The 26,266-nt window shown below is 42.9% G+C and overlaps 1 protein-coding gene across 2 annotated transcripts; it reads left to right on the forward strand.

Annotated features, from left to right (window-relative positions):
* The first annotated feature begins 1,636 nt into the window (after window positions 1-1,636).
* Window positions 1,637-14,015, forward strand: MYORG (myogenesis regulating glycosidase (putative)). 2 transcript variants are annotated; one of them, XM_027839734.1, is made up of 2 exons: window positions 1,637-1,660; window positions 8,694-14,015. In XM_027839734.1, exon 2 carries the CDS (start codon window positions 8,773-8,775, stop codon window positions 10,915-10,917), a length of 2,145 nt encoding a protein of 714 aa, XP_027695535.1. In that variant the 5' UTR covers window positions 1,637-1,660; window positions 8,694-8,772; the 3' UTR covers window positions 10,918-14,015. The 2 variants fall into 2 exon arrangements, with proteins under 2 accessions (XP_027695535.1, XP_027695534.1); XM_027839733.1 differs by lacking the exon at window positions 1,637-1,660 and adding an exon at window positions 1,897-2,107.
* The last annotated feature ends 12,251 nt before the right edge of the window (window positions 14,016-26,266 follow it).

Consider the following 26,266-nt stretch of genomic DNA (forward strand, 5'->3'; position numbering starts at 1 on the left):
CTCAGTGTCCTCATCTGTAAAATGAGCTGGAGAAGGAATCTTTGCCAAGAAAATCCCAAATGAGGTCATGAAGAGTTGGACACAACTGAATAACAAAAAGACATGAACAAATTATACTGCCTTATTTTGATGTCCTGCCCTACTCCAACTCCAGTGTTCAGAGCCCCCCGGGGAAGAGGAGAGTAGGGAAGGAATGGCTGGGGGACACTCCTATCTATCCCAGCTCATACTATCTCTTCTTAAAATAGACAATGACTCACATGGTCTCCCAGCCAGAACACAAGCAATGCTATAAATAATCCTGAGGTTGGTGGAAGGGAAGGGGGGGGACTAGGTTGGTCATAGGTTGGAGAAGGAGATTCTAAACATAGCACCACAGAAAGTCAGGGTTATAAAGGAGTCAAATGATCCTCTGGTCCAGGCCCTTTTGGTAGACAAGATCACAATCAATTAGTTGTGGAGCTAGAACTGGGCCCCAGGTCTTCAAACCTTCTTTGAGATTAGGAAGACACATACACTACCTTAGAGTATTTAGAAAATAGAGGAACAAGTTCTAGGGCCGAATGTGAAAAAAAGGAAGGACTCCATCTATCTTTCTGTGGAAAGGGTCTTTAAGAAGGACTCGAAAAAAAAAAAAACTACCTGCCACTGAAAAATTGGAGTGGAAACCAATCCTTCTCCTTTGTGGGGCAGCTAGGTGGCCAAGTGGATAGAGCTCTGGCCTTGGAGTCAAGAGTACCTTGACACTTATTAGCTATGTGACCCTGGGCAAGTCACTTAACCCCGATTGCCTTTAAAAGAAGAAGAAGGGCTTGATTCAGTTTTGTCAATTCAGCAAGTTGATTGATCAACCTGGGGGGGGGGGCAGTCATTCTGCTCCCATACCTAGACATTCTTAACTGGTGCCCCTAGCAGCAGAAAGCTAGGTGTTGTACCAATTAGGTGGGAGGCAGGAGAGCAGAAAGTTACCTGTCCCCTAACCCCATCCACCACTCCCCACTCTCTCCAAAGTTTTCTCACCAAATCCCTGCAACCAAAACCACTGGCTTCATCCACCTCACTCACCCTGAGCCTCCAAGGATTGAGTCTCAAAAATAAAGGTTCTTGACCTGGTGTCATGAACCTGTTTCAAAAAAAAAAACAAAAAACATGTATTTTGACACTATATATAAATTTCACTATAATTGGTTTCCTTTGTAATCCTATGAATTTTATGCATTTAAAACCATTATATAGAGGAGGGGGTGTTTATTGAGAACCAGACTGCCATCGGGGTCCAGGACACAAAAGGTTAAAACTCGAGCTCTAAAATTACATTTTCCAGTAAGGGGAGAGAAGGGAAGGGGAGAAGGTGGGCTATCCCTTCCCAAAAGCGTTCTCCCTCCCAACAAACAGCAGCACTACCCTGAATGGGGTGAAAAGCAGGTCCGGGGAAGGGGCAGTTAGTTTCGAGTGCTGCAGAGATTTGTTGGGGAGAGAAGGGAGGGAAGATCCGCGTTGGGGTGTAAGAGGTGAGAAACAGAGGAATACTCCAGGGTTAGGGGCCCAGAAAGGGCGGAGTTCAGAAAGGGAGAAGGCTGGAGAAGGGGCGGAGTTTGGATTTAAGAAGAGGCGGGATTCTCGGGGTGGTGAGGCCTCCGGAGAAGGGAAGGAACTGGGAGTATGAGAAGGGGTGGGATTTTCGGGGTTGGGGGCTCTCCAGAGAAGGGGAGGAGTGCTGCCAAGGTGGGACGTCGGAACTCCCTGGGAATACGCGATTCCCCCGGGGACGGACCAACGGAGCTGGCATAGGGACTATGGGCTTCCCCGGGGCGGGATGGGGCGGAGCTCCGGGGCTGGGGACTGGGGGAGGAGCAGGATGAGGGCGGGTCTCGCCAGTGGGTCTGGGCAGGGGTTCCCCCCTGGCGCGCGTTCCGCGGGGCTGAAGGACTCCCTGGGACCCTCGGTGTGCCCAAAAGGTTGACTGTGGACTGCAGAGGCGCCGTAAACAAGCTCCGAGCGGACGCGCTGACAGCGGCCAGAGCCGCCTGGGAGCAAGCTTTACTCGCCCCCGCACTCCCTTGGCCGGGGTCCGACAGCCGCCGTCTGGGGGCACGTAGCTTGAGTCGTAAGTGCTCCCTCTTCCCGGGACTGGGACTGGGGTATATGTAGGGGGGCGCTGGGGTCTGGGGCCAGCTTTTGGGGAAGGGAGAGCAGCGGTTGGGAGGGACTGCTGTCTGTAGTCGGGTTGGGGGCGCTACTGAGGAGGGAAGAAGAGTGGGAGACTAGAGAGTTGCGCTGGGACGGGTTCGAGGGGTGGGACACGGCTATGGAGGGGAAGGATCCCGCTAGGGCCTCGGAGTTGAGCCGTAACCTAGCCTGTTGCTTCAGACTTTAACCCTAAACCCCACCCCATCCCTATCTCCAGAGCCCAGCCCCTGCGCTCTAGCTAAATCTGACTGAGGGGATGAACCTAGTCTAAAGAATTCTGTGAGAAAGACACCTCCTCCCAGATTCGGGTAGGTGGGTCCCGGAGGCGAGGGTGTTGGAGACTTCGGAAAAGCGAGGAATAGTGCCTCCTGGTGCCCCTGCAGCCCTTTTGGGGTGAGTCAGACGGGCTTGGCTGCAGGCTGGGTTTGGGGGTGGATAAAGAAGCCCTTCAGCCAAGCTTCCTCTCAATCAATCACAGGTTTTGAAACGCTGAGTGAAAGAGTTGAACCTAGAACCTCTGGGAAGCCCAATCTGTTCCTTTGCTCTTGCGTTGGGAAGAGGGGGAGGAGCCCCAGGCAGAGAAATGGGACACCTGTGTAATGGAAAAAAACGCTGGGCTGTCAGGGGATCTTGGTTTGGTCCCAGCTTTGCCGCTTACCAGCTGGGTGACCATAAGAAAGACCTTAGTTTCCATACACATAAAAGTAGAAGGCTGGACCAGATGATTTCTGCAGTTCGTTTAAGCTCCAAGTCTACTCCCAACTCAGGCTATGGCTTCCAGTCTGACTAGCGAGCTGCATGTCTTCTCTGGGCTCCCCTCTGGGAAATGGACCTGCTGTTTGGGTGAATAAAACTACACCCCAGAGACCAGGGAGTGAGGTTGATAAAGCACTACTAGGGGCTGGGTAAACTGAGAATTTGGGTGAGGAGTCACAGTGGAAAGGCCCTTGTGGGTTTAGGAAGGGGGGCAAAGAGGAGCTCAAGAGGTGGGGGCTGGGATCCTGGGTCCAGGCCAGTTGTTCTCTGCCATCCGATCCAAGCTGCATTTGGCACTATCCTGAACGGCAAAATTGAGGTCTGGGCTGGCGATCAAGTTGCTTTTGAGTGGGACTCTGGTAAATAGAAAAGGGTAGGAAAGGGCGGGGGAGAGACAAACCCCCGGAACCACAAGGGCAAGACACTAAGGCTTGTGGGAGGGAGTTTGGCACTTCCCCTCAGACTTATAAGTGGCTGAATAGAGAGGAGGATCAGGACAAATGCGTGGCAGACCTAACATCCCTTCCCAGGATAAATGAGTATCCCCCAGCCAGACAGCAGGGGAAACCATGCTGATTACAGGGTGGTGTTCTGGTGAATCTGCCAAGGGGTTATCAGTAACCACAGAAAGACTTCCCCCTAAGCAGAACAGCTGCCAGACCCCTCCAGAAATCACCCTCCCCTAGTGTAGGTCCAAGTTGGATTTTAAGCCACTCCTTTCCAGCAGCTGCCCAGACTGGCAGCTGCTTGAATACCACTGTTCTAAATAGTTTTTCCATCCACCTACATAGGAAACTCCAATGGCATCTCTCTATGCCAATAAATATACTTCTCACTTGTAAACACCATAAAGTATCTGTCCATGTCAGTATTTGTGTGCTCATTCATTAATGAGCCTTTTTCCTGTCTTCCTCTTCCCTAGGGTATGGGCCTTATCTTCTCCATCACAGAATCTCAGAGTAAGAAGGAAACTTAGAAGACCTATCTAGGTCTACATGCAATGCAACTTGAACACGTATATTGATGGGGAGAAGGGCAGCTAGATGGCACAGTGGATAGAGCACTGACTCTGAAGTCAGGAGGACCTGAGTTCAAGTCTGGCCTCAGACACAAAACATTTACTAGCTATGTGACTCTGGGCAAGTCACTTTATCCCAATTGCCTCACCAAGAAAAAAAAAAAAGAGGTTATTGATGGGGAGCTCCCTACTTAACTTACACTGTCCAGGCTGTTTTGGGACAGCTTTAATTGTGAGTTTTTTCACTGTAATGGGCAGAAATTACCTCCCTGTAATTTCCATCCACTCGCCCTGGTTTTGCCCTCTGGGACATAAGGAGGCTCCCATTCATTCAAATCTACTGAGTGCCTGCAATGCAACTGACCTCCATGTTGGTCTATATATGAGTGAAACAGAGAAGACAGTTCCCCCTTGGGGAGCTCAATCTAGCTGAAGAAACAAGCCATAACAAAGATGTGGTCAAAGTGAGGAAGACTGACTTTTGTTCAACATAAGGAAAAACTTCCTAATAATTAGAGCTACCCCAAAACAGAATGATATGCTTTGGACATAGTGAGTTCATATTGAATTGGAAAAAGGAGTCTGGTGCTGATAATTATTTTGATAGATTCCTCTATGATATTTTCCAAGTTCCAATATTACCTTTCCAAAGGCATTTACATTTCCATTCTGGGGATAGGAGTGGAGGGAAATAGAACTGAGAATAAACTACGTGTTCTCCTGCTTTGGACATCAACTGGTCTGAATTTTAAAAATACTTGTCTTCCTTTAAAAAAAAGAAAAAAAGAAAAAAGAGGGATTTTCCCACGAAAGGAGGGTTTCAACTGGAAGCTTGATAACTCCCGTCAGAGAGATTTTGAGGGAGTCCTGTTCAAGTAAGAGTTGGACTAGATGACTTTTTAAAAAGTAAATTTCTATCTGTATCGTTTGTTTATCATATCACCTAGATTTCCCCATTGTATGTCTCCTCACCTCAGAGATCCATCCCTTATAACAAGGAATATTTTTAAGTGAAGGAAAAAAATCAGTAAAATCAGTTAATAAAAAATTTCATATTATATGCAATTTAGTACCCCTTTGGGCCCCTCACCTTTGCAAATGAGTCAGAAGAGGACCAGCTCACTTTTAAAGTCCCTCCTAACTCTGGAGATTCTCTGATTCTAGGGAAGTTCATGGCTAAGACTATCTATAAGTGCTGGAGGAAGTTAGAGAAGGGAAAAATCAGTGTGGGTTGGAGGTGTCCCCTGTCAGCTCCAAACATCAGTTATTAAAATATGGGCCAGGGACCCCTGCGGGGCTGTGACATCGATACTATTTTCATAATAATACCAAGATGTTTTGACTTCTAATATGTTAAATATCAATAAATATAAATCACAGAAGATATCAATAAATATAACTCACATAAACAGAAGCTCTTTTTTGGGGGGAAGGGAATCATCAATAATCATTAAGAGTGTAAATTGGTCCTGAGACCAAAAAGTTTCAGAACCTGTGGCTCAGAATCTCCCTGGGAATAGAGATGTTTCCTCTCTACTGTTTACTTCTTTTCTCCTCTCACAATATGCTCGGTATTGTGCATACGCACAAAATGGGAGGAGTGGAAAGCTGGGAAGGGTGACCAGGATTCTGCTGGTGGCTTGGAAAGTGTGTTAAGTGAGGATGGGCCTTTGAACTATAGTCCAGCAGAAGGGGTCATAGAGTGCTGTGGGCTAGATTACAGATGCTACAGGAGGCCTCAAAAATTATCAAGTCAAAGATTTCTGGTTCTCTCATCAGGGTTTGGATTATCCTGCTAAGTCTCATTATTGGCAAAGGAAAGATAACTTTTTAACTTTTTAAATTGTACACCCTGCCCCTACAAAACGGGCACACGCATGCGCGCGCACACACACACACACACACACACACACACAATTGAATGGAAGGAGATTTTCATGGGGAGGAATGCCCAGGAGCCTGAGATCTGAGGAGATCTGCACACAGATACCTATCTTACCTCAGATCATACCAAAACAAGATGACCAGAAGGACAGGAAGTCATTCTTTACCTACTTGAACTAAAAGATAAGACTTAGGCCTGGAATAATAGAGTCAAAATGTGAAGGAGTGGGTGGGAAGGATATGAGTTCAAACCCTACCTCTCACCACAGTAAAGTTTCAGAGTCAAGGAATTTACAACCTTTAGGTAAGCCAATTTACCTTGGGTCTCCCTTTCATCCCCTTTGCCCTGAGCTGGAAGCAATGGAGGCAAAAACTTAGATGGTTGAGTTCAAAGTACTGTTTTGTAAGTGGCACCGCCTTCCAGATTTGTTTTTCCTGGGGATAGAAAGAGTAAATATAGCATGATGTCTTATCTCCTTCCTCTCTACCTCAGCTCCACTCTCTGCCTCTGATTAGAAGTTTGGTAATGGAGAATTAGAGACAGACCCAGGGCAACTTAATGTTTGTCTGTGGCTCTCTCTGTGTATTCTTGCTTGTGACTGTGGCTGGCTGTGTCAAAGTTCCTTTCACCATCCTTCACCATAATTCTGTGATTTTGTGTCTGGTTCTATGTCTGAGTCTCAGTGTGGGGGATGGGATAGGCAGAGGCAAGGGAGAGGACAGTCTTGATGATGATGATGATGATGATGATGATGATGATGATGAATTTATACAGCAATTTAAGGTTTGTAAATTACCATGGCCATAACTAGCCATTTTTTCATCCCTGGACAAATGGCATAAGATGTTCCTTCAAATTAACTTTTAAAGAAAAACTTAGTTGAAATGGGGGTGTTTGTTGTTATTTGTCCTTTTTTCTCAAAGAGGACCAATGACAAAAGGAAGGTGATGTCTTGACCTGCAAGTGAATTGGGTTTAAGTGAGGCCGAGCTGTGCAAAGTCATCAGTCTTACTCTTTCTCCTCCTGAGTCATCGGAATCCAGTAGCAAGACGTAGGTCTAGACAACTGGAGATGGCCCCAAATGCAGTGGGAGATCGAGGACTTTTTAAGCTAAGGTCTTTCCTAGGTCTCAGTTTGGAATGGAGATGGGGAAAGGGAGACACCTGGTATGGCCATATCTGGGATGGAGGCTGGTCTGAGAAAGATCCACTGAGGTTCTGCCCTCAAGGAGGAAAAAGAAATTATCTCATAGCTTTCTTTTTAAAGAAATTGGTATCTTTTTCTATATGCCTACCTTTCACAATATATCCCCCTTCATTCCCCCCTCTCACCATGGCATTAGAGTACCTTTCTCAAGCCAAAGCACTTACTTCTTCTCCAGCCCAACCATAAATATACATTTACGGAGAACCTGTTATATGCTAGGCCCTGTGGGGGACTACAGAGAAGGATGAACAATTGATTAAGGTGTTTATAATCTATTTGGGAAAATAAGACTCAGGGGTAAAAGGCTACCAAACAATGCAAGGTGGTAGGGTGTGATAAGTGCCAAGTAAATGATACAAAGTCAGAAGGAAGAGGTAGGTTGCTATGGGCTGGAATAGGGAAGGCTATGGTTCTTTAGAAAGGTTAGGGTTTGAACAAGCAGAGAGAACAAGGTGAACATTTCAGGAAACTATTGTGACATGTTCAAGTGGGGAAAAAGAAGACCAATAGATAGTTCATATAAAGGAAATGCTGAGAAATGAGGCTGGCAGATGTGATTGTTAGGTTTGGGACCACTCTGAATACCAGGTTGAGGAGATGGGACTTTATCTTGTGGTCGCTGGATCACTTGTGGTCACTTATTGGAGAGCTTGAGCAAAGGTCAAGGCTGTGCATTAAGAAAGTCAATTTGTCCACCATATTTGGAATGGATTAGAAGGAGACAAGATAAGAGGTTGGAGAATAGTTAGGAGGCTGTTGTATCATCCAGGCAAAAAGCAAAAATGCCTGAATTGTGGTGGTAGCTGTCAGAATGGGGGTGAGGGGAAAGATGGGAGAGACTTTGGGAAGATAGATAGAGAACACAGGTCAACAAAATTACAGATCCATGGAGTATGGAATAGAGCAACCAGAGCTTTTCCCTAGGGCATTGTAATTTAGAAGGCATTGACAGTGCTTGTACTCCTTCAGCAGGTAAGGAAAACTGAACTGCACATCTAGTTTGCAGAATCTTTAGTTAAAAATAGAAAACTACCAGATGGTTTCACAACCCAGGTGACTGCCTCTCTGGCCCACCCTGCTACTTCCCCTGGTAGCAGCCTCCCCAGCAGTGACCTGAGGTCTTTCCCTCTATGTGATTTTGTGTCCTAAGGACACAAGGACCTTGATATATCACTCTCCTGTCTGCAATGAAATTTGTCTCCTTGCTTGCCATGCACCAGAATTGATAGTTATGATTCTGATTTTGAGATATATGTCTCATGAGGTGGTTGTGAGGAATCCTCTTTATGATGTAATGGAAGAGCTTTCATTAAGCATTTGCTAGCTTTTAAGCACTAGGGATACAAAGCAGGACAGTCCCTGTCCTCAAGGAGCTTACATTCTAATACTCTTAAAGCACTAGTATAAATGTAAGTTATTATTATCCTCATTTTTGTAGTATTGGAAATGGTTTATTCATGTCTCTATATTGTAAAAAAAAAATCTTCTTGATGTCTGCTCCATGGAAATTATGCTGTCAAATATATGTTTTTGGAGGGCAAGGACAGGAACATATGGGGAGGGGGGTGAAGGAAAGGATCACAGGAATTTAGAAGCAGCATAAAGAATTAAACACTGTCTCTTTTCCCCCTTTTTCAGACACTGGTTTTTCAGGCTAAATGGATCTGGTTATGGGAAACGTAATACCCTTCCCCTTCCACACCCAGCTTGAGGGGTTATGACCCAAGATCCCCAGAAAGGGAGGCAGCCCTACCATCGAAGAGGGAGGAGAGCTGAGCAGGACTCTCAGGCTGCTGCCAGAGCTGCCACAACCATGTATACCTTCCTCCCCGAAAACTTTTCCCCAACCAAGACCAAGCCGTCTAAAGAGCTAAAACCCATGCTGGGATCTGTACTGCTGGGACTCCTACTGGTCTTAGCGGCTGTGGTTGCTTGGTGCTATTACAGCACATCTCTCCGTAAGGCAGAACGCCTTGGGGCTGAGTTATTGGAACTCCGGACAGGTGGCTTCTCCATTCGAAACCAGCAGGGAGAGCAAGTCTTCCGTCTGGCCTTCAGCTCCGGAGCCTTGGACCTGGAGTCCTGTGCACGAGAGGGGGACATCTTGAGTTGTTCTCGCTCCACAGGAGGCCCCCTCAATTTCTTCATCCAGACTGTCCGGCCCAAGGACACCGTCATGTGCTACCGTGTGCGCTGGGAGGAGTTGGCTCCAACCCCTTCTGTGGAGCACACCATGTTTCTGGGTGATGTGCACTGGTATGGTGGTGCTGAGATGCGGACCCAGCACTGGCCCATCCAACTGGCTGGCCTCCAGGCACCCCAGCCCTTTGTCACCAGTGATGTGTACTCATCTCGGGCCGCCTTTGGTGGCATTCTTGAGCGATACTGGCTGTCCTCCAAAGCGGTTGCCATAAAGGTCAATGACTCAGTGCCCTTCCACCTGGGTTGGAATGCCACAGGACGTTCTCTCCTGTTACAGGCCCGCTATCATGACACATCCTACAAGCCACCTGTGGGCCGTGAGCCCCTGCCTGAGCTCAGTTACCGTGTTTGTGTGGGTTCTGACGTGACATCGATCCATAAGTACATGGTGCGGCGTTACTTCAATAAACCGTCTAAGGTGCCAGCCCGAGAAGCCTTTCGTGACCCAATCTGGTCAACCTGGGCCCTCTATGGGAGAGCAGTGGACCAGGATAAGGTGCTGCGCTTTGCTGAGAAGATCCGCAAGTACCGCTTCAATTGTAGCTACTTGGAAATTGATGACATGTACATGCCTGCATATGGGGACTTCACCTTTGATGAAACCAAGTTCCCCAATGCCACAGAGATGTTCAGGAAGCTGCAGGAGGCTGGTCTGCGGGTCACCCTGTGGGTACATCCCTTTGTCAACTATAACTCATCTAGCTTTGGCGAAGGCGTGGAGCGGGGCCTTTTCGTCCGGGAGCCCACAGGCCGGCTGCCAGCCCTAGTGCGCTGGTGGAATGGTATTGGTGCTGTCCTGGATTTCACCAACCCAGCCGCCCGGGAATGGTTCCAAGGTCATCTGCGGAGACTTCGCACCCAGTACTCGATCTCCTCCTTCAAGTTCGATGCTGGGGAAGTGAGCTATCTGCCCCGGGACTTCAGCACATTCCGCCCACTGGCAGACCCCAACCTCTGGAGCCGGCGGTACACAGAGATGGCGCTGCCTTTCTTCTCACTGGCCGAAGTGCGCGTGGGCTACCAGTCACAGAACATCTCTTGTTTCTTCCGCCTTATTGACCGCGACTCAGTGTGGGGCCACGAGCTGGGTCTGCGTTCATTGATCCCAGCGGTGCTGACCATCAGTATGCTGGGTTACCCCTTTATCCTCCCTGACCTGATAGGCGGCAATGCCGTGCCCGGGCATACAGCTGGCGAGGGGGGTGGGAATACCGGAATCCCGGAGCGTGAGCTCTATGTGCGCTGGCTGGAGGTGGCGGCCTTTATGCCAGCCATGCAGTTCTCTATCCCACCGTGGCTTTACGACCAGGAGGTGGTGGAGATAGCCCGTAAATTTGCAGCCCTGAGGGCGGAGCTGGTGGCCCCACTGCTCCTGGAGCTGGCTGGAGAGGTCACCGACACAGGCGATCCCATAGTTCGGCCTCTCTGGTGGATTGCACCTGGGGATGAAGCGGCTCATCGAGTGGACTCTCAGTTCCTTATTGGCGACACTCTGCTTGTAGCACCTGTACTGGAACCAGGGAAGCAGGAGCGCGACGTGTACCTGCCCGCAGGAAAGTGGCGCAGCTATAAGGGGGAGCTCTTTGTCAAGGCGCCCATTCTACTCACTGACTACCCTGTGGATCTGGATGAAGTGGCCTATTTTACCTGGGTGTCCTAACCCTGCTTATTCTAGAAACCTCAATGCTCAGAGATCCTGACCTCAGAACCTCACTCCCCTTCTCCTTACCCTAGCTTCTTCTAGGGCCCTTCCTGGGGACATCATGGCTCTAACACCCGACGTTTCTCCCCACCACCCTCTCCAAAGACCGTTCCTTACTCCATCCTCAAGTCTAGACCATAATGCTGATCTGGAGATCAGGATTCCAACCCTTCCCCTCATCAAGACCTTAATTCTGCCTCTGGACTCACTTCCTTCTTCCCCCATCACACCTCCCTTAGAGTCATTAATTTTCCCCATCTATCCAGCTGCCATAGCTTCATCTCCATATCTTCCCTCCCTAAGAGACTCTGGATTAGGGTCCTTGGTTCTCATCCATCACCAGTTTCTCCTCGACAACTCCCTAACTCCAGTCTTTTTGGGTATTGCTGGATCCCCTTGTATAAGGCTGGTCTGAAAGCTTTTAGCATACACATTTGTCCTTGTTCCTCTGAGACTGGTAGGGCCAAGGGAAGGGGAAGGTCAGCCCTAGTCCTATCCTCCAGCCTCCCCCAACCAAGAGAAAATCCTATGAACCTCCCTCCACAGTTATAGTCAGCATTCTCATAGCGCATGCTAAGGCTCTGCTCCCCATATGCATACGCTCCCCATCTCCTAAGAATCTATCTCCCATTGCATTCTGGGACTTGTAGTCTTGGGTAGAGAGGCAAGAATAAACTCACAAACTACCATAGACTATTAGAACTAGAAGGAAACTTCGTGGTCATCTAGTTTGAGAAATTAAAAAAAAAATTTAGGAATGTATTGGAGGGGGAGAAGCTAAAGTGAGAAGACTGAAGTTAAGGTAGGGAGTAAAACCCTATTTCTAGCCCCCAAGGGGAGATGGGTTTTGTGGTGGTTTCAGCCTCTCTTTCGGCCCATTCTCATACTCCTCTCCCTCCATCTCCCCATTTTCCCCTTTTTCTATTGGATCGCTTAATGTTGCTGTTGCTCGTGAGCCACACAGGCTTGTAGCCCCAAGTCAAAGCTAGGATGGCAGGAGCTTGAAGGGGCCAAAGGTCATCCCCTCCTCACCCCCTGACTTAGCTCCTCTTTGCACATGGTTGGTCATTAAAAGCACAAAGATGAGATCTGCCTGGATTGAAAGTGGGATGTCTCCTACCCCTCCCCACTTTCTACTTAGCCTCCACTTCCCTGTTTTTCATCTGGGAGTTTCCTTCTCAGAACAAACTTAAGTGGGGAAGTAGAACTGAGCTATGGGTCTACAAGGTGACCTGTCCTGCCCCCTTTTCCGTTAACTAATTCCAGCTACCACCACATTTTACCACTTCTAATTCTGGCAGTATTTCTCATCTCTTCCTCCTTTTGATACAAGTCCAAACTACCATAAATCTTAAAACTGGAACAAAACTTAGTGGTCATCTAATTTGAGAGAATAAAAAATATTTGGGAAAGTAGAGGAAGGGTAGCAGGTAGGGTCAGAAGACTGAAGTTAGGGTAGGGAACAAAACCCTATTTCTGACTCCCAACGGGATATGGCTTTTGTGGTCCCAGCCTCTCCTTTAGACTACCCTCCATAAGAAAGGACATGGGGCTACCCATGTTTTAGGCTCAACTTCACTCTCATAACCATGACCTTGAACTCCTTGTCCATCACAGCTGGCCCCTAGGCTTGATCATGATTCCCACTGATGCCCCCCTGAGAATTGAGCCTGGATGGGAAATCTCTGAAACTCTGAAACAGGCTCCTGGGTTCTCTTGCCTGAAAAGATAGATTGAGATCCCTTCTCTTTGAGAGCAGGGGAATAATTAAGCTCCCAGAGGGTAGTCTGCCCAGCCCTGGCCTTAGTCCTTCTTTTCTTCCCCTTTCCTGACCCCAATTTAGACTATCAATTTAGACATAGACTATCAGGAACCCTTGGGGCCAGACGGGTCTCATTGGGACATACTAACTGGGCTGGAAATCATGGAGGGTCTTGTTCCCAGGCTATGGTCTTTACCCATACTACACCTCAAAGAGAGGGGACAGAGTGGATCACATGTCCTAATGCTGCACTGACCCCCCCAAGGCCTATCTGTTCAGCACTGCCCTAGTCAGACACACAGATGGGTCAGGGATGCCTTAATGTGAGAATCACCCTGTGTGTATGTAAGTGACTGTGTGTGTATACATGTGACTGTAAATCTCTGCGTATGCGTCAATACCTGTCTCTTTCTCTGTGTGGCTATGGATATCAATGTCTATGGGGCTAGGTATCTGTGTGTGGCTGTCTCTTTTTGTAATTGTCCATGAGTATCTCTTTTATTCCATGGCCAGGTATATATATTTGACTGGCTAGTTCTGTGTAGTGATTATCTCTTTGTGACTGGGTACGTGTGTGAATGGCTCTGTTGTGACTATATGTGGCTGTATGTCTATGCACAAGGATAAATGTCTGGGGTAGGGGCTAAATGTGTGTGTTATATTGATGCCTGGGGTAGACTATGCATCTGCATGTATGAAACTATATGTGTGAAAGGGTTGGGTTTTTTTGGCGGGATATCTGTATGTGAATATGTATGTGACTGGATATTTGCTTGCATGTGAGTATGTGTGTGTGAGGGAGGTGTCCAGTTACTTGTGTGGAGGGGTGGGAATGTCCATGGCAGTGTAAGTGGGTGTCTGTGAATGGATTTCTGTGATTGGATGTATATGCATGTGTGAAAGAATCTCTCTGAGTGTGTGTGTGTATAGTTGAGTATCTATGGGGCTGTGACTCTCTGGCCATGTACGTATGTGTGTGACAATCTGGCTGGGTAGCTTCGTGTCACCATGTGGCCAAGTATCTTTGTCTATAGTAATATTTTCCTGTAGCTAGATCTCTTTGTGTATATGATCTGTGTGTGTGTGTGTGTGTGTGTGTGTGTGTGTGTGTTTGAATGTCTTTCTCTTTGGCCAGTGTGTATGTATGCATAGCTTCGTATCTGTGCACGTGTATGGCAATGCATGTATGTATGTGTCCATGAGTGGCTGCTGCATCAGCCACTCAACAAGCATTTATTAAACCTTTACTATGTACCAGGCTAAACACTAAGGATGCAAAAGAAAGGAAAAAAGAGTCCCTTTAAGGAGTTCACATTCTTTTTTTATTATTATTAATTTTATTTTTTTCATTTAACAAGAATTTATTTTCTCTCTCTTCTACTTCCCCCAATCCTCAGTGACAAAAAAAAAGAAAAAAATACTTTATGACAAATATGTATAGTTAAGCAAAGCAAAATTTTTCATTGACTATGTCCAAAGATATGCATCTCATTCTGCATCTTGAGTCCATCACCTCTGCCAAGACGTAGGTAGCATGCATGCTTCAGCTTTTGATCCTCCATAATCATGGATTGTTATTGCATCTACCAGTTCTAAAGTCTTTCAGAGTTCTTTTTCTCAGTGTTATTTTATAAATTACTGCCCTAGTTCTGCTCATTGCATTCTGCATCTGCTCACACAGGTCTTCACAATTTTCTTTGAAACTGGACAGTTATTCATTTCTTATGGCACAATAATATCCCATTGTTCATATGACATAATTTGTTTACACATTCCCCCATAGGCAGGTACCTCCTTAGTTTCCAGGGCTTTGTTTTTTGCTTCAATGGAAAGAGCTGCTGTAGATGTTTTTGTACATGACCCCTTTCTTCTTTTATTTGGGGGATGGTCTCTTTGTGGTATATGCCTAATAGTGGTATAACTGGGTCAAAGGGTTTACAGAAATTAATGATTCTTTGAGCATCGTTCCAAATTGCTTTCCAGGATGGCTGGACCAATTTATAGCTCTATTTATAACACATTAGTGTCCCTGTTTCCCTGCAGCTCTTCCAACATTTATTATTTTCTCCTTTTGTCATCCTTGTCAATCCAGTGGGTGTGAAGTGGAGCTGGAGAGTTGCTTTAATTTTCATTTCTCTAATTCTCAGTTATTTGGAGCATTTTTTCATATGGGTATTGATAGCTTACATAAAATAAGTAATATTTTTAAAACACTTAGCACAGTGCCTGACATAATAGGCACTATATAAGTTATTATTCCTTTGAATGCCTGTCATATCCATTGACGACTTATCTATTGGAGAATGGCTCTTGTTTTTATAACTTTGAATCAGTAAGAAGCTCGTATTCTAATAAGAGACAACATGAAAATAATTATGTAAATGTAAGCTATATACAGACTAGATAGAAGGCAATCTCAGAAGACGAGGCATTAGCAGTTGGTGGGACCAGGAAATGCTGCCCCAAAAAAAGTGGGATTTGAGGAAAGGTAATAAGCGTCTACTATGTGTCAGGCATTGTGCTAAATGTTTTACAAATATTATCCCATTTACAAATATCCTCACAATAGCTCTGCAGGGTAGTTGCTGTTATTATCTTCATTTTACAGTTGAGGAAACTGAGGTTAAGTGACTTGCCCCAGGTCACATAGTTAGAAATGTCTGAGGCCACCTTCGAACTCAGGTCTTCCTGATTCCAAGCCCAGCACTCTATTCACTGTGCTACCACTGCCTAAGCTGAGAATTCAAGAAATCCAAGGAAACAAGGTAGAATTGAGAAAGAAGAGCATTCCAGGTATGGGAAACAAGTCAGTGAAAAAACACAGAAAAGATAACTTGTCATAAGCAAGGAACAGCCCAATGTGACTGGATCATAGAGTATTTAGAGGGATGTAAAGTGTAAAAAGACTGGAAAGGTAGGAAGGGACCTGGTTGTAAAAAGTTTTCAGTTTCACAGTATCTTCACATCTGCGTGTGTCTATGGCTGTGTGGCTACATATGTGTGTATGTGGCTACATATCTCTGTATGTCTATATAAGGTATGTATGGCTCTATGTGTGTGTGACTGAGAATGTTTTCATATCTATATGGCTACATATTTGTATGTGTGTGTGTGTGTGTGTGTGACTGAGAATGTGTTTTCATCTCTATGTATGTCTTTATGGCTACATCTGTGTGTGACTGAGAATATGTTTTCATATCTGTATGTATGTATGGCTACATATTTCTGTGTGTGACTGAGAATATGTTTTCATCTCTATGTGTTTATGGCTACATATTTCTGTGTGTGTGTGACTGAGAATGTGTTTTTATATCTGTATGTGTGTCTGTATGGCTGCATAGTTCTGTGTGTGTGTGTGTGTGTGTGTGTGTGTGTGACTGAGAATATGTTTTTGTTATCTATATATATATGTCTGTATGGCTACGTATTTCTCTGTATGTGACTGAGAATGTGTTTTCATAACTCTACGTATTGTGACTGAGAATATGTTTTCATATCCATATGTATATATGGCTACATAATTCTGTGTATGTATGTGTATCCTAAAAGTGTTTGTGTGTGACTGAGAATGTGTTTTTATATCTGTATGTGTGTATGGCTACATATCTCTGTGTGTGTGTATTCTAAAAGTGTGTGTGTGTGTGTGTGCGTGCACATGTGTGTGTAACTGAGAATGTGTTTTTATATCTGTATGTGTTTCTGTATGGCTGCATACTTCTGTATGGGGGTGTGTGTGTGTGTGTGTGTGTGTGTGTGTGTGACTAAGAATATGTTTTCATATCTCTATGTATGTCTGTATGGCTACATATTTGTGTGTGTGTGTGTGTGTATGTGTAAATGTCTCTTCGTGTAGTTGTGTACCCCCTGCATCTTTGGAATAAGCACAACCTCTCCATGGTGCTCCCCTCTGCTAACCACAGGCCCTGAAGGAAAAAGAATTTTCCGTTAGGAAGGGGTCTGATTGGGTCTGTGATTGGGGGTGGGGAGGTTAGTGGGGACAGGGAGGGAAGGGATTCACGGGCTATGTTGTAGCTTGGGTTTGAAATAAATTACCCTTTCAGATCTTTCTGTCTCATACTTCCTCTCTCCCAGCACAGAAATGACCTAATGTGTGGAGCTCTTGGAATGGTAAAATTGGTTAGATTTTAGGTGCACAGTACCGTTACTCAATTCAGTTTGACTGAGCAGTTGATCAACAGGCATGATGAATGCCTACTGAGGGACAGAGAAACACAGATGAGACATAGTCCCTATCATCTAGGAATTCAAGAGATTGGCAGTCTTGGGGAGTTATGACAACATGTGGTTGTCCAGTCATTTTTCAGTCATGTCTGTTATAAGTAGGCTCACCAAGCCCCCTCCCCACAAAGTAAGAAGGCTTAGTTCCCGGCCAATAACGAAACTATTATCTAGAGTGAAAGAAGAATCGTTTAATTACGTGCACGGACGTTCCCTTTGATGAGAGAAGAGTCCAGATACAGAAGTGAGAGCAGGCTTTATAGTTAGTAATTGCCTACCTCCTCCCTTCTGGATCAAGATTGGTCCTAATCCTTCTGGGTTACAATCTTCCTTATACACCCTGTTCATATATTTTACATACATGTGATCCCCACCCCTTAACATACATTTTGTGCCTAAAATTGTGTTATTGCTCCCCCCTGGACGGAGAAGATAATATTTATGAGGCTTATTAAGCCTGTGTACTAGCAAAAAGCCAGTGACCGTCCCTTGAACCCGACCAGTTTGAGCCAGTTTCAGCCTAAGCCCCCTTTAACAGAAACTCTGCAATTAGCCAGCTTCTCCTTCTAAAAGCTGATTTGGTCAATGGTGCTTGCTATCTTAATCACCTTGAAACTACAACATCCTGTGGAAACCTAACTTTTTAGTATTAGTATTTGAGACATCAATATGTCTGACTCTTGATGACCCCTTCTGGGGTTTTCTTGGCAAAAATACTGGAGTTGTTTGCCATTTCCTTTTCAAGTCCATTTTGCGGATGAAGAAACTGAGGCAAATGGGGTTAAGTGACTTGCTCGGGTCACACAGCTAGTAAGTGTCTGAGGCTGGATTTGAACTCATGAAGATGAATCTTCTTGACTCCAGGCCCAGCACTCTATCCACTGTGCCACCTAGCTGACCTATGATAATATACAAGAAAGGATAATTTGATTTAAGGCAGTGTATAAGATGGAGCATTTAAATCTGACCTCACTTACTAAAGCTATGTGACCCTGGGCAAGTCACTTAACTTCTGCCTGCATTAAAAAAAAAATAAAACCAGGAGATGGAAATGGTAAATTACTCCAGTATCTTTGCCAAGAGAACCTATGAACAGTGGGTCCATGGGGTCATGAAGAGTCAGACACAACTGAACAACAACAATAAATAATTATTGTTAGATGAAAGGAACAATGTTTTGTAGGATTTTAGAGGGGGTTGGAGGCACGGGGATAGGTGTGAGGCAGGGTGGCCAGGGAAGATTTCATGCAGGAGATGAGATTTGACCCAACAGAGGCAAGGACGGGGAGGGCATGAACAAAGGAGGCAGCAATGGGCATTTTATTCACTAGAAACAATGAAGATATGACCTGAGGAGGGTGCGGAGCCATAAAGTAAAACTAGAAAAGTGAATTAATAGTCTTGCCTAGGCCCAGCTCCTCTATAATACCTCAAAACAGCAAGAAGTGAGCGTACTTAATATCTAAAAATCAACAAAAATGGGGTGGGGGGCAGGGAGGAGGAATCCTCACAAAGAAGAGCTTGTGGAAAAACTAGCAAAGAGACTGAAGAAATGCATAAGCCAAAAAAGATGACCTAATACCAAGAACAAATACCACAGGGTCAAAGTAAAGGAGGACTTGAACAGAATAAACAAGACCTAGGAACAAATTAACACAAGAATTCAACAAACCAAGGACAAAAAAACAACCAGGGGAAGCACTCCATATTTGAAAAGGACTGCTAGGAAAATTAGAAAGCAGCTTTGCAGAAAACAGGTTTAAACCAGCATTTGCACTATATACCCAAAAGGCCCCCAAAGGATACATAGTCCCAATGTAAAAGGTGACATTATAAAGAAAAAAATCAGAGAAGTGAAGAAAGCCTCTTTCACCAATATGACCAAGAGAAAAATTAGCAACTAAATGAAGAACAGGGAGATCTCACACATAAATAGATGATTTCATTTACATTCAATTAGAAAAGAGGCAAACAATCAATGTAGGCAGAATGAGAAAAGCTGTCAAATGGGGAAAGGAAGTCCCTGGATCAAACATTCCTGATTGGATATTCAAGATATATAGGGAATTGTTGAAAATATGTAAAGCTAAGAGTCATTCCTCAGTAAGAATGGCTAAAGAATATAAGCAATTTTCAAAATAAGACATTCAAACTATGTACAACCCTACCAAACCAAATCCTCCAAATCAATAACATTAAAAGAAATACAAATTAAAAACCATTTTGAGGTTTCATTTCACACTCATAAAATTGCAAAGGCTATAAAGAAGCCTGGGAAACCAATACAGTATTGACAGAGCTGTGAATTTGGTCTAACCAATCTGGAAAATGATTTGGAATTACTAAGAAAAATAACTAAACTTTTAAAACCCTTTGACCTAACAACATTACTCATAGGCACATACCTCAAGGAGGTTTAAAGACAGAAAGGGCCCATATATACCAAAATATTCATAGCATCATTTCTTGTGGTAGGAAAAAAACCTGAAAATAAATCAGGTGTCCATAATTTGGGGAACAGTTGAATTATGGGATGGAATGGAATGTTATTGTGCTAAAATAATTCAAAGGAAGAATTCAGAGGAACTTGGGAAGATTCATATGAATTAAGAAAGCAAAGAAGGCAAAACCAATATACATGACCCACAGTAATATAAGTAAAAACATTAAGAAATATCTGGGGGCAGTTAGGTAATGTAGTAGATAGAGCACCAGCCCTGGAGTCAGGAGGACCTGAGTTCAAATTCAGCCTCAGACATGTGACATTTATTAGCTGGGTGACAATGGGCAAGTCATTTAACCCCAATTGCCTTACCAAAAAAAAAAAAAAAAGAAGAAGGAAGAAAAGAAATATCCGAATTTGGATTAAATGCAATGACCAATATTGGTTGCAGAGGACTAATGCTGAACTATCTCCTCTTCAGAAAGAGGTTGTAAACTGCAGGCATGGAACGTTGCCTATGCTGTCAGATATGGTTGCTGTGATGGTTTATTTTGGCTATTTGGCCAAGGGAAGGTTCCATTGAAGTTTATTGGAAAGTGACAGTGTTTAAAATACAAGGCATGACTATAGTATTATATAGAGAAAATTCTTAGTAAACAAAAAAGGAGAAATTTCTAGAAGAAAAGAATAATACTGAAATAATAATATTGAGAATTGAGAATGGAATAACCCACCAGAGCAATTTAGATGCTTAATAAAATAACTAGAGTAAATTCTAAGGAGCATGAAAAATGATTTTTCTTAGTAATCATTATCTTGGAGACCCAGAGCTTCCCCTATTCCCCTTTCTTCCAAAATTCAGTTTCTTCTCCAGAAGGAACTTAAGATGTAATCTAAATGGGTCTATTCCTGCTCATTGTGTTGTCCAGACAGGTCTGGAAAAATGTTGATTCCTCCCTATTGTCAAAACAGGTGATATGGAAATTGATGTCTCTTTAACCAAAATTAAGTGACCTAAGTCACATGCCCCAAGACCCCCATTTTACCATAGCCCACCTCCCAGTGTCTTGACCAATCAGAGTTGATTGGTACCCCTTTGTAACACCTACTCTTCGAAGGACATATAACTCTGTACCTCCAACCCCCAAATCGAGCCAGTTCTAGACTATAACTCCCATGCAATGCATACATATTGCCAGCTTGAAAGAAATTAAAAACATGGACACAACCTAATTTTGTTTGTCTCTTTCATAGGACAAACTCTTTGAGGTTGACATGAGAAATACTTGAGTTATTAAAGGAGAATTTGAAAGGACAGGGAAGTTGACAATTTGGAGCATAGGGTAGAAAAAATCATAATAAATCAGCATCATTCAAAAAAAAGAGAATGACAAACAGAATCCCAACATGCAGAAATAGAACAACTAACATTAGAGCAAAGTTAAAAACAAAACTGGAAAAACACAAGTTATCTAAAACCAAAACAAATGACCAAAACTCAATGAAACAAATCAGAATTTTTGACCTCCCACCCAGTAACATGATGAAACAATATTCCGTGATGAAACATATAGCATATTTCAGAAAATCATACTACAAAATTGCCAAGAAGTACTGGAAATAGAAGGCAAAATCCAGATAAATAGAATTCACATGACACTGTTAGAAAGGAGCCCCAATTTTAGCCTACTGAGAAACTCAGTCTCCAAGTTCTAGTTTCAGTATCAAAGAAATTATCTTGAATGCAACCCAGAGTAAGCAATTCATATATCAAGGAACACCAGGGCAAATCATACAGTACAATTATAAATGAAAGAAACTGCCAGATGCCTGCACAAACTGATATAAACTGAAAAGAAAGCCAGCTTGCACTCTCAAAATAACTCACTAGCTTTAAAAGAAAAAAAGTTTAGATTAAAGTATACTATTTGCTCTCCTTTTCTTTTGTTGTTTTGTTTTCTTTCTTCTCCCTTGTGGTTCCTCCCATTAGTTCTAATTCTTCTTTACATCATAACTAATGTGAAAATACAGTTAATATGAAAGTACAAGTAGAGCCTATGTCAGATTGTACGCCGTCTTGGGGAAGGGGGAGAGGACAGAGGGGGAGAAAATTTAAAGCTCAAAATCTTATGGAAATGAATGTTGAAAAGGGAAAATAAATAAATAATTTTTAAAAGTTTTATTGATGCCTGTTGTTTTCATACCACATAATGTAGCAAATAATCCCTATGCTACATTAAACAATTCCAAAAATTGTGAATCACTCTACCAAACTCTAGATATAAAGTGCATATATAAACACTGTTCTGCCTTCTACTCTAAAGTACAGTCTCCTTTCAAACAAAGGAAACAGTTAACAAAGGAAGACAGTTAAGCAAAAACAACGGAATAGATAACTACATTTGAGAGTATGCTAACTCTGCTCTTATGGGTTCCCTGATTCTTTGCCAAAAGAAAGGAGGTATGTTTTATTTGTTCTCTGGGAACAGGATTGACTGGTCATTATAATTACTGAGAGCTGAGCTTCCTTTTTAATGTTCTTTTCATTTACATGATTGTGATCATGTCCTTTTCATCATTGCTCCTAAGAAAAACAAAGATGAAAAGGGCCTTTCACATTCAAATTCAGTAAGCAAAGTAAAAAAATAATACTGATGATGAAGACGAACAAGAAGTGTTTGAAGAGACCAGTGTGGATACACAGATAGCAGCCAACCTAGATTTTTTTTTTTTTTAAGATATGAATGGGAAATGGAAGCAAGAGTAACAAGTTGAAGATAAAAGCATTGCATGGTCTCATAAGAACAGTGTCTGGAGTGCTAAGGAACAACTAAGGATGTGTTTGGATTTTTAACTACATTGGGGGAAAGCAGAGTATCAAAGAAGGGATAGGACTACAATTTTAGGTAGACCGGACAATATTAGGGCATAATTGCTCAATTCTTATTTTGTTTCTGGTTCCTCTATCAAGGCCAACAGCTTTTGGATGAGAAAAGTCAAGAAAAAATGACTACCCAACAAAAAGGAGATAGTAAGAGAGCACTGTGATGCCTTTGTTGAGTTTTAGTCACTCAGCCGAGATGAACCACCTTCTCAGATTCTGAAAGAACTTGTGGGTGGGATTGCTGAGACACTGTTGGTGGTATCTGAAAGATCATGGAGAATGATTGCAAAGGTTCTGATCCCCCCCCCCCCCAAAAAGGGACTAGAATAGAATCTGCAAACTATAGGCCAGTGATCTTGATTCCAAATCCTGGTGAATTCTAGAATGTCTTGTTGAAAAGATGGTTAATAAACAATCAGAAGAGGAAGTAGTGATCACAAATAGTTGATATGGCACGCCAGACTTATCTTATTTTCTTTTATAACCCATGGTTCAAAGTGTATTTTGCGTAAGACTCTCCTTATTGGTGGAATATTTGCAGTGGAAAAATACTGGAAGTATTTCCAATATGATCCTTATAATATATAGTGCTACCTACCGGGATGAAAAGAAAAAGAAATTAAGGGAGATAAGCATAGGCAAAAAACAAAACAAAATAAAACAGGCAAAATTAGCTCTACTGGCAGATTAGGAATTACTTTTTTAAAAAAAAACCTAGAGAATTGTGAGAAATGCTGAATTATTAGGTTCCCACATAGGTTGCAAAAACAAAAACAGGAAAGGTGCTGAATGGCTAACTGTTTCTACACAACGTACCAAACAGAATGCAGTTGGGGGGGGGGGGGCAGTGACATTCCTTGAGACAGTTAAGCTAAGTTACCTTCATAGCAGGGTTTCTGTATTTGCAGCCCAAGGCCCGAACCAGCCCAAGCTGGTGTCTGGGTTCAAGAATCTGCTACTACTCAGGCTCAGTGAACCTCATGCATATTAACTGAAGAATCAGAATTGTATTTCCATCGATTGTAACCCGGATTGTGGTTTCTCTAATTAGAATATGGAATTGGGGACCTAACCAATTGTGAAACTTTTGATGGTAACTCAGACCAATCCGAGTCTTGGAGGGAGGACCAGACTAATAGTATAAAGCTCGCTCTTGCTTCTGTGCTCAGTGTGCTTCCGTCTTGGGGGGAGTGCACCTGATTCTCCTGAGAATTGAATAAAGGAATTTCTTCCTTCATTCTAAAAGAGCTGTAGCCTGCATCTCTAAAAGAGGTGTATGCTGTTATTCCAGCTCTCGACTGCCTTGCAACTGGGGAAGCGGTGGGCAGCGACAGCTTGTCCCAGGCTAACTACGCAGTCTTGCCGGTCCTGGAGGTCTTTGATAACAAGAATCAACAAAAAGCCCGACACAGAATCTTCAATAAAGTAAAAGATACAAAATAAATCTGCAAAAATACAGAGCAATTCTGTTTTGCCAACAACAACAACAACAACAAAAAACAAGGAGAAATTCTATTTAAAATAATAAAACACTTAAGTGGCTGAGAGTTAAGATAGCCTACTAATATAAAAATGAAACTTTAAAGTCTTCACAGAAGTAAAGGAAAACCTAAATAAATGGAGGAATATTCAATATTTATGTAGTCATAGGCTGTACAGTAGCAGTGATGAAATGGCCCCAATTAATCTCCAGATTTAGTGCAATGTCAATCAAATTACCAAGGGAATATTTTATGGAATTTGGCAAAATAATAAGAAAATTGATACAGAGGAATAAAGGGTCAAGAATAACAAGAGAAATGTTTTAAAAAATTAGGAATGAAATAAATTTGGCATTATCAGATACCAAATTTTATATATGTATGTATATATATATGTATATATATATATATTTTGGGGGGCGGGGCTAGGCAATGGGGTTAAGTGACTTGCCCAGGGTCACACAGCTAGTAAGTATTATGTGTCTGGCCGGATTTGAACCTTTGAACTCAGGGCCTCCTGAATCTAGGGTCGGTGCTCTATCCACTGCGCCACCTAGCCGCCCCCAAATTATGTTACAAAATGGAAAAGTTGATCAGTGAAATATCTGTGATTAAAGCAGCTACATACACTAATCTAGTATTTTATAATTGTAAGAATACAAACTACTAGGACAGGGACTATTTATTCAATATGAACTGCTTGGAAAATTATAAAGCAGCTTGACAGCCAATGATCTTAGACCAGACAATGCAATAAATTCCCAATGAATACACAATCAAAATATTGAAAAGTTTTACCACACAAACAATTAGAAAAGGATAGAAAGTCCTATCTTTCACAACTGTAGATAGGAAAGGGATTAATAACCAAGTATGGCATAGAGATTTAAAAGACAAAATAAAGAATTTCACTTACATAAAGTTACAAAGCTTCTGCACTAATAGAATCAGTACAGTAAGCATTAGAAGAAAATACATGGATTCAGAAAAAAATTTTGCATTAAACATCTCTGATAAAGTCTGACATCACAAATCTATACAAAATTGACACTTATCCATAAGACTTAGAACCATTCCTTCAATATCTACATGGTAAAAGATATGAGTAATTTTCTAAAAAAAAATACAAACTTTCAACAACCAGCTAAAAAACTAGTCACCATCACTAATAAACAGGGAAATGCAAATTAAAACAACTCTGAGGAGTCATATCTCACAACCATAATATTAGCAAAGGTGAGAAAACTAGAAAAATATGCTGTTGAAGTGGCTATGGCCTTCTCTCAGGAAGATAAGGATACTAATTTGCAGCTGATGGAACTATGAATTGGAGGGACTTTTCTTGAAGACAATTTGGAATTATGAAACAAAAAAAATACCAATATGTTCATGCCGTTTGACTGAGAGATTCCATTATTGGGCTTATATTTTCAAGGATGCTAATGACAATAATATCATTATATCACATGTGCAAAAATAGTCATAACAACGTTATGTGTAAAAACAAAAAAGAACAACATAGATGCCCTATGATTAAACAAGTTTGATGGAAGATTATTGCTCTGCAAAGAATGATGAATATGAATGCATAGGGAGAATGAATGAAGCCTGGAGTGATGTCCAAGTAAGGAGATGGAATAACTATTATGTGGCCTTGATTCAAGAGTGAGGTGCAACAGAAAGAAAGCTAGATTTGCAGTCACCTAGGTTTAAATTCCAACCTCTTTGGCCAATTTCCTCATATTATTTTGTAACTGGAGCACACTTCTCTAATATGTGACCCACACCCAAATAAAAACCCTAGATTAAAGGTACTCTATGGGTCAAACTTATACACCCACCAATGTGTTTATTTTTCTCTGGTCAGTCAAAAGACACATTTAGTTCACAATGATATTGCACACTTACTAAATTTGCAATAGAAGACTTGCCTGGCACTCTCCCTTGTGTATTCCACTGGATTACAATGGTCTCAGTAATGGTTCCATAGTATCCTGCTTCCCATCTATTGCTCTGCTTGTCCTGGGTTTTCATGGTCTCTACTGGTTCTGTGTAGTCTCTGGTGGTCCTTTTGCTCTGCTGGTCTGTTGAGCTCTCCTTCCTGTCACTATTTTCTGGGCTTATTTCTTTAGGACCATCTAAGCCATCTTATCTTCAGTCTTCTAGGGTATGGTGGCTAGCACCCCTCCCTGATGAAGTCAGGCAGGCAGCTCTTTAATCATAGCCACTAACGAAAATCATAGCTAACAAAATCTGGGCAAAGCGTTCTCAGGCTAAGATTTGTTGTTGTTGTTCAGTCATATCCAACTCTATGTGACCCCATGAACTTTTGCTCCTGGGGTTTTCTTGGCAAAGATACTGGAGTAGTTTGCCATTTCCTTTTCCAGTCTGTCATCATCTTACAGATGAGGAACTGAGACATATAAGGATTAAGTGACTTGCCCAGGATAACATAGCTAGTAAAGTCTGAGATCAAATTTGAACTCACATCTTCCTTA

Source organism: Vombatus ursinus, unplaced genomic scaffold (genome assembly GCF_900497805.2).
Source record: "Vombatus ursinus unplaced genomic scaffold, bare-nosed wombat genome assembly UNPS02014832.1, whole genome shotgun sequence".
NCBI lineage: Eukaryota > Metazoa > Chordata > Mammalia > Diprotodontia > Vombatidae > Vombatus > Vombatus ursinus.

Excerpts from the sequence above, each read along its gene's own strand:
- MYORG (XM_027839734.1), top strand. The coding sequence starts at position 8,773 with ATGACCCAAGATCCCCAGAAAGGGAGGCAGCCCTACCATCGAAGAGGG.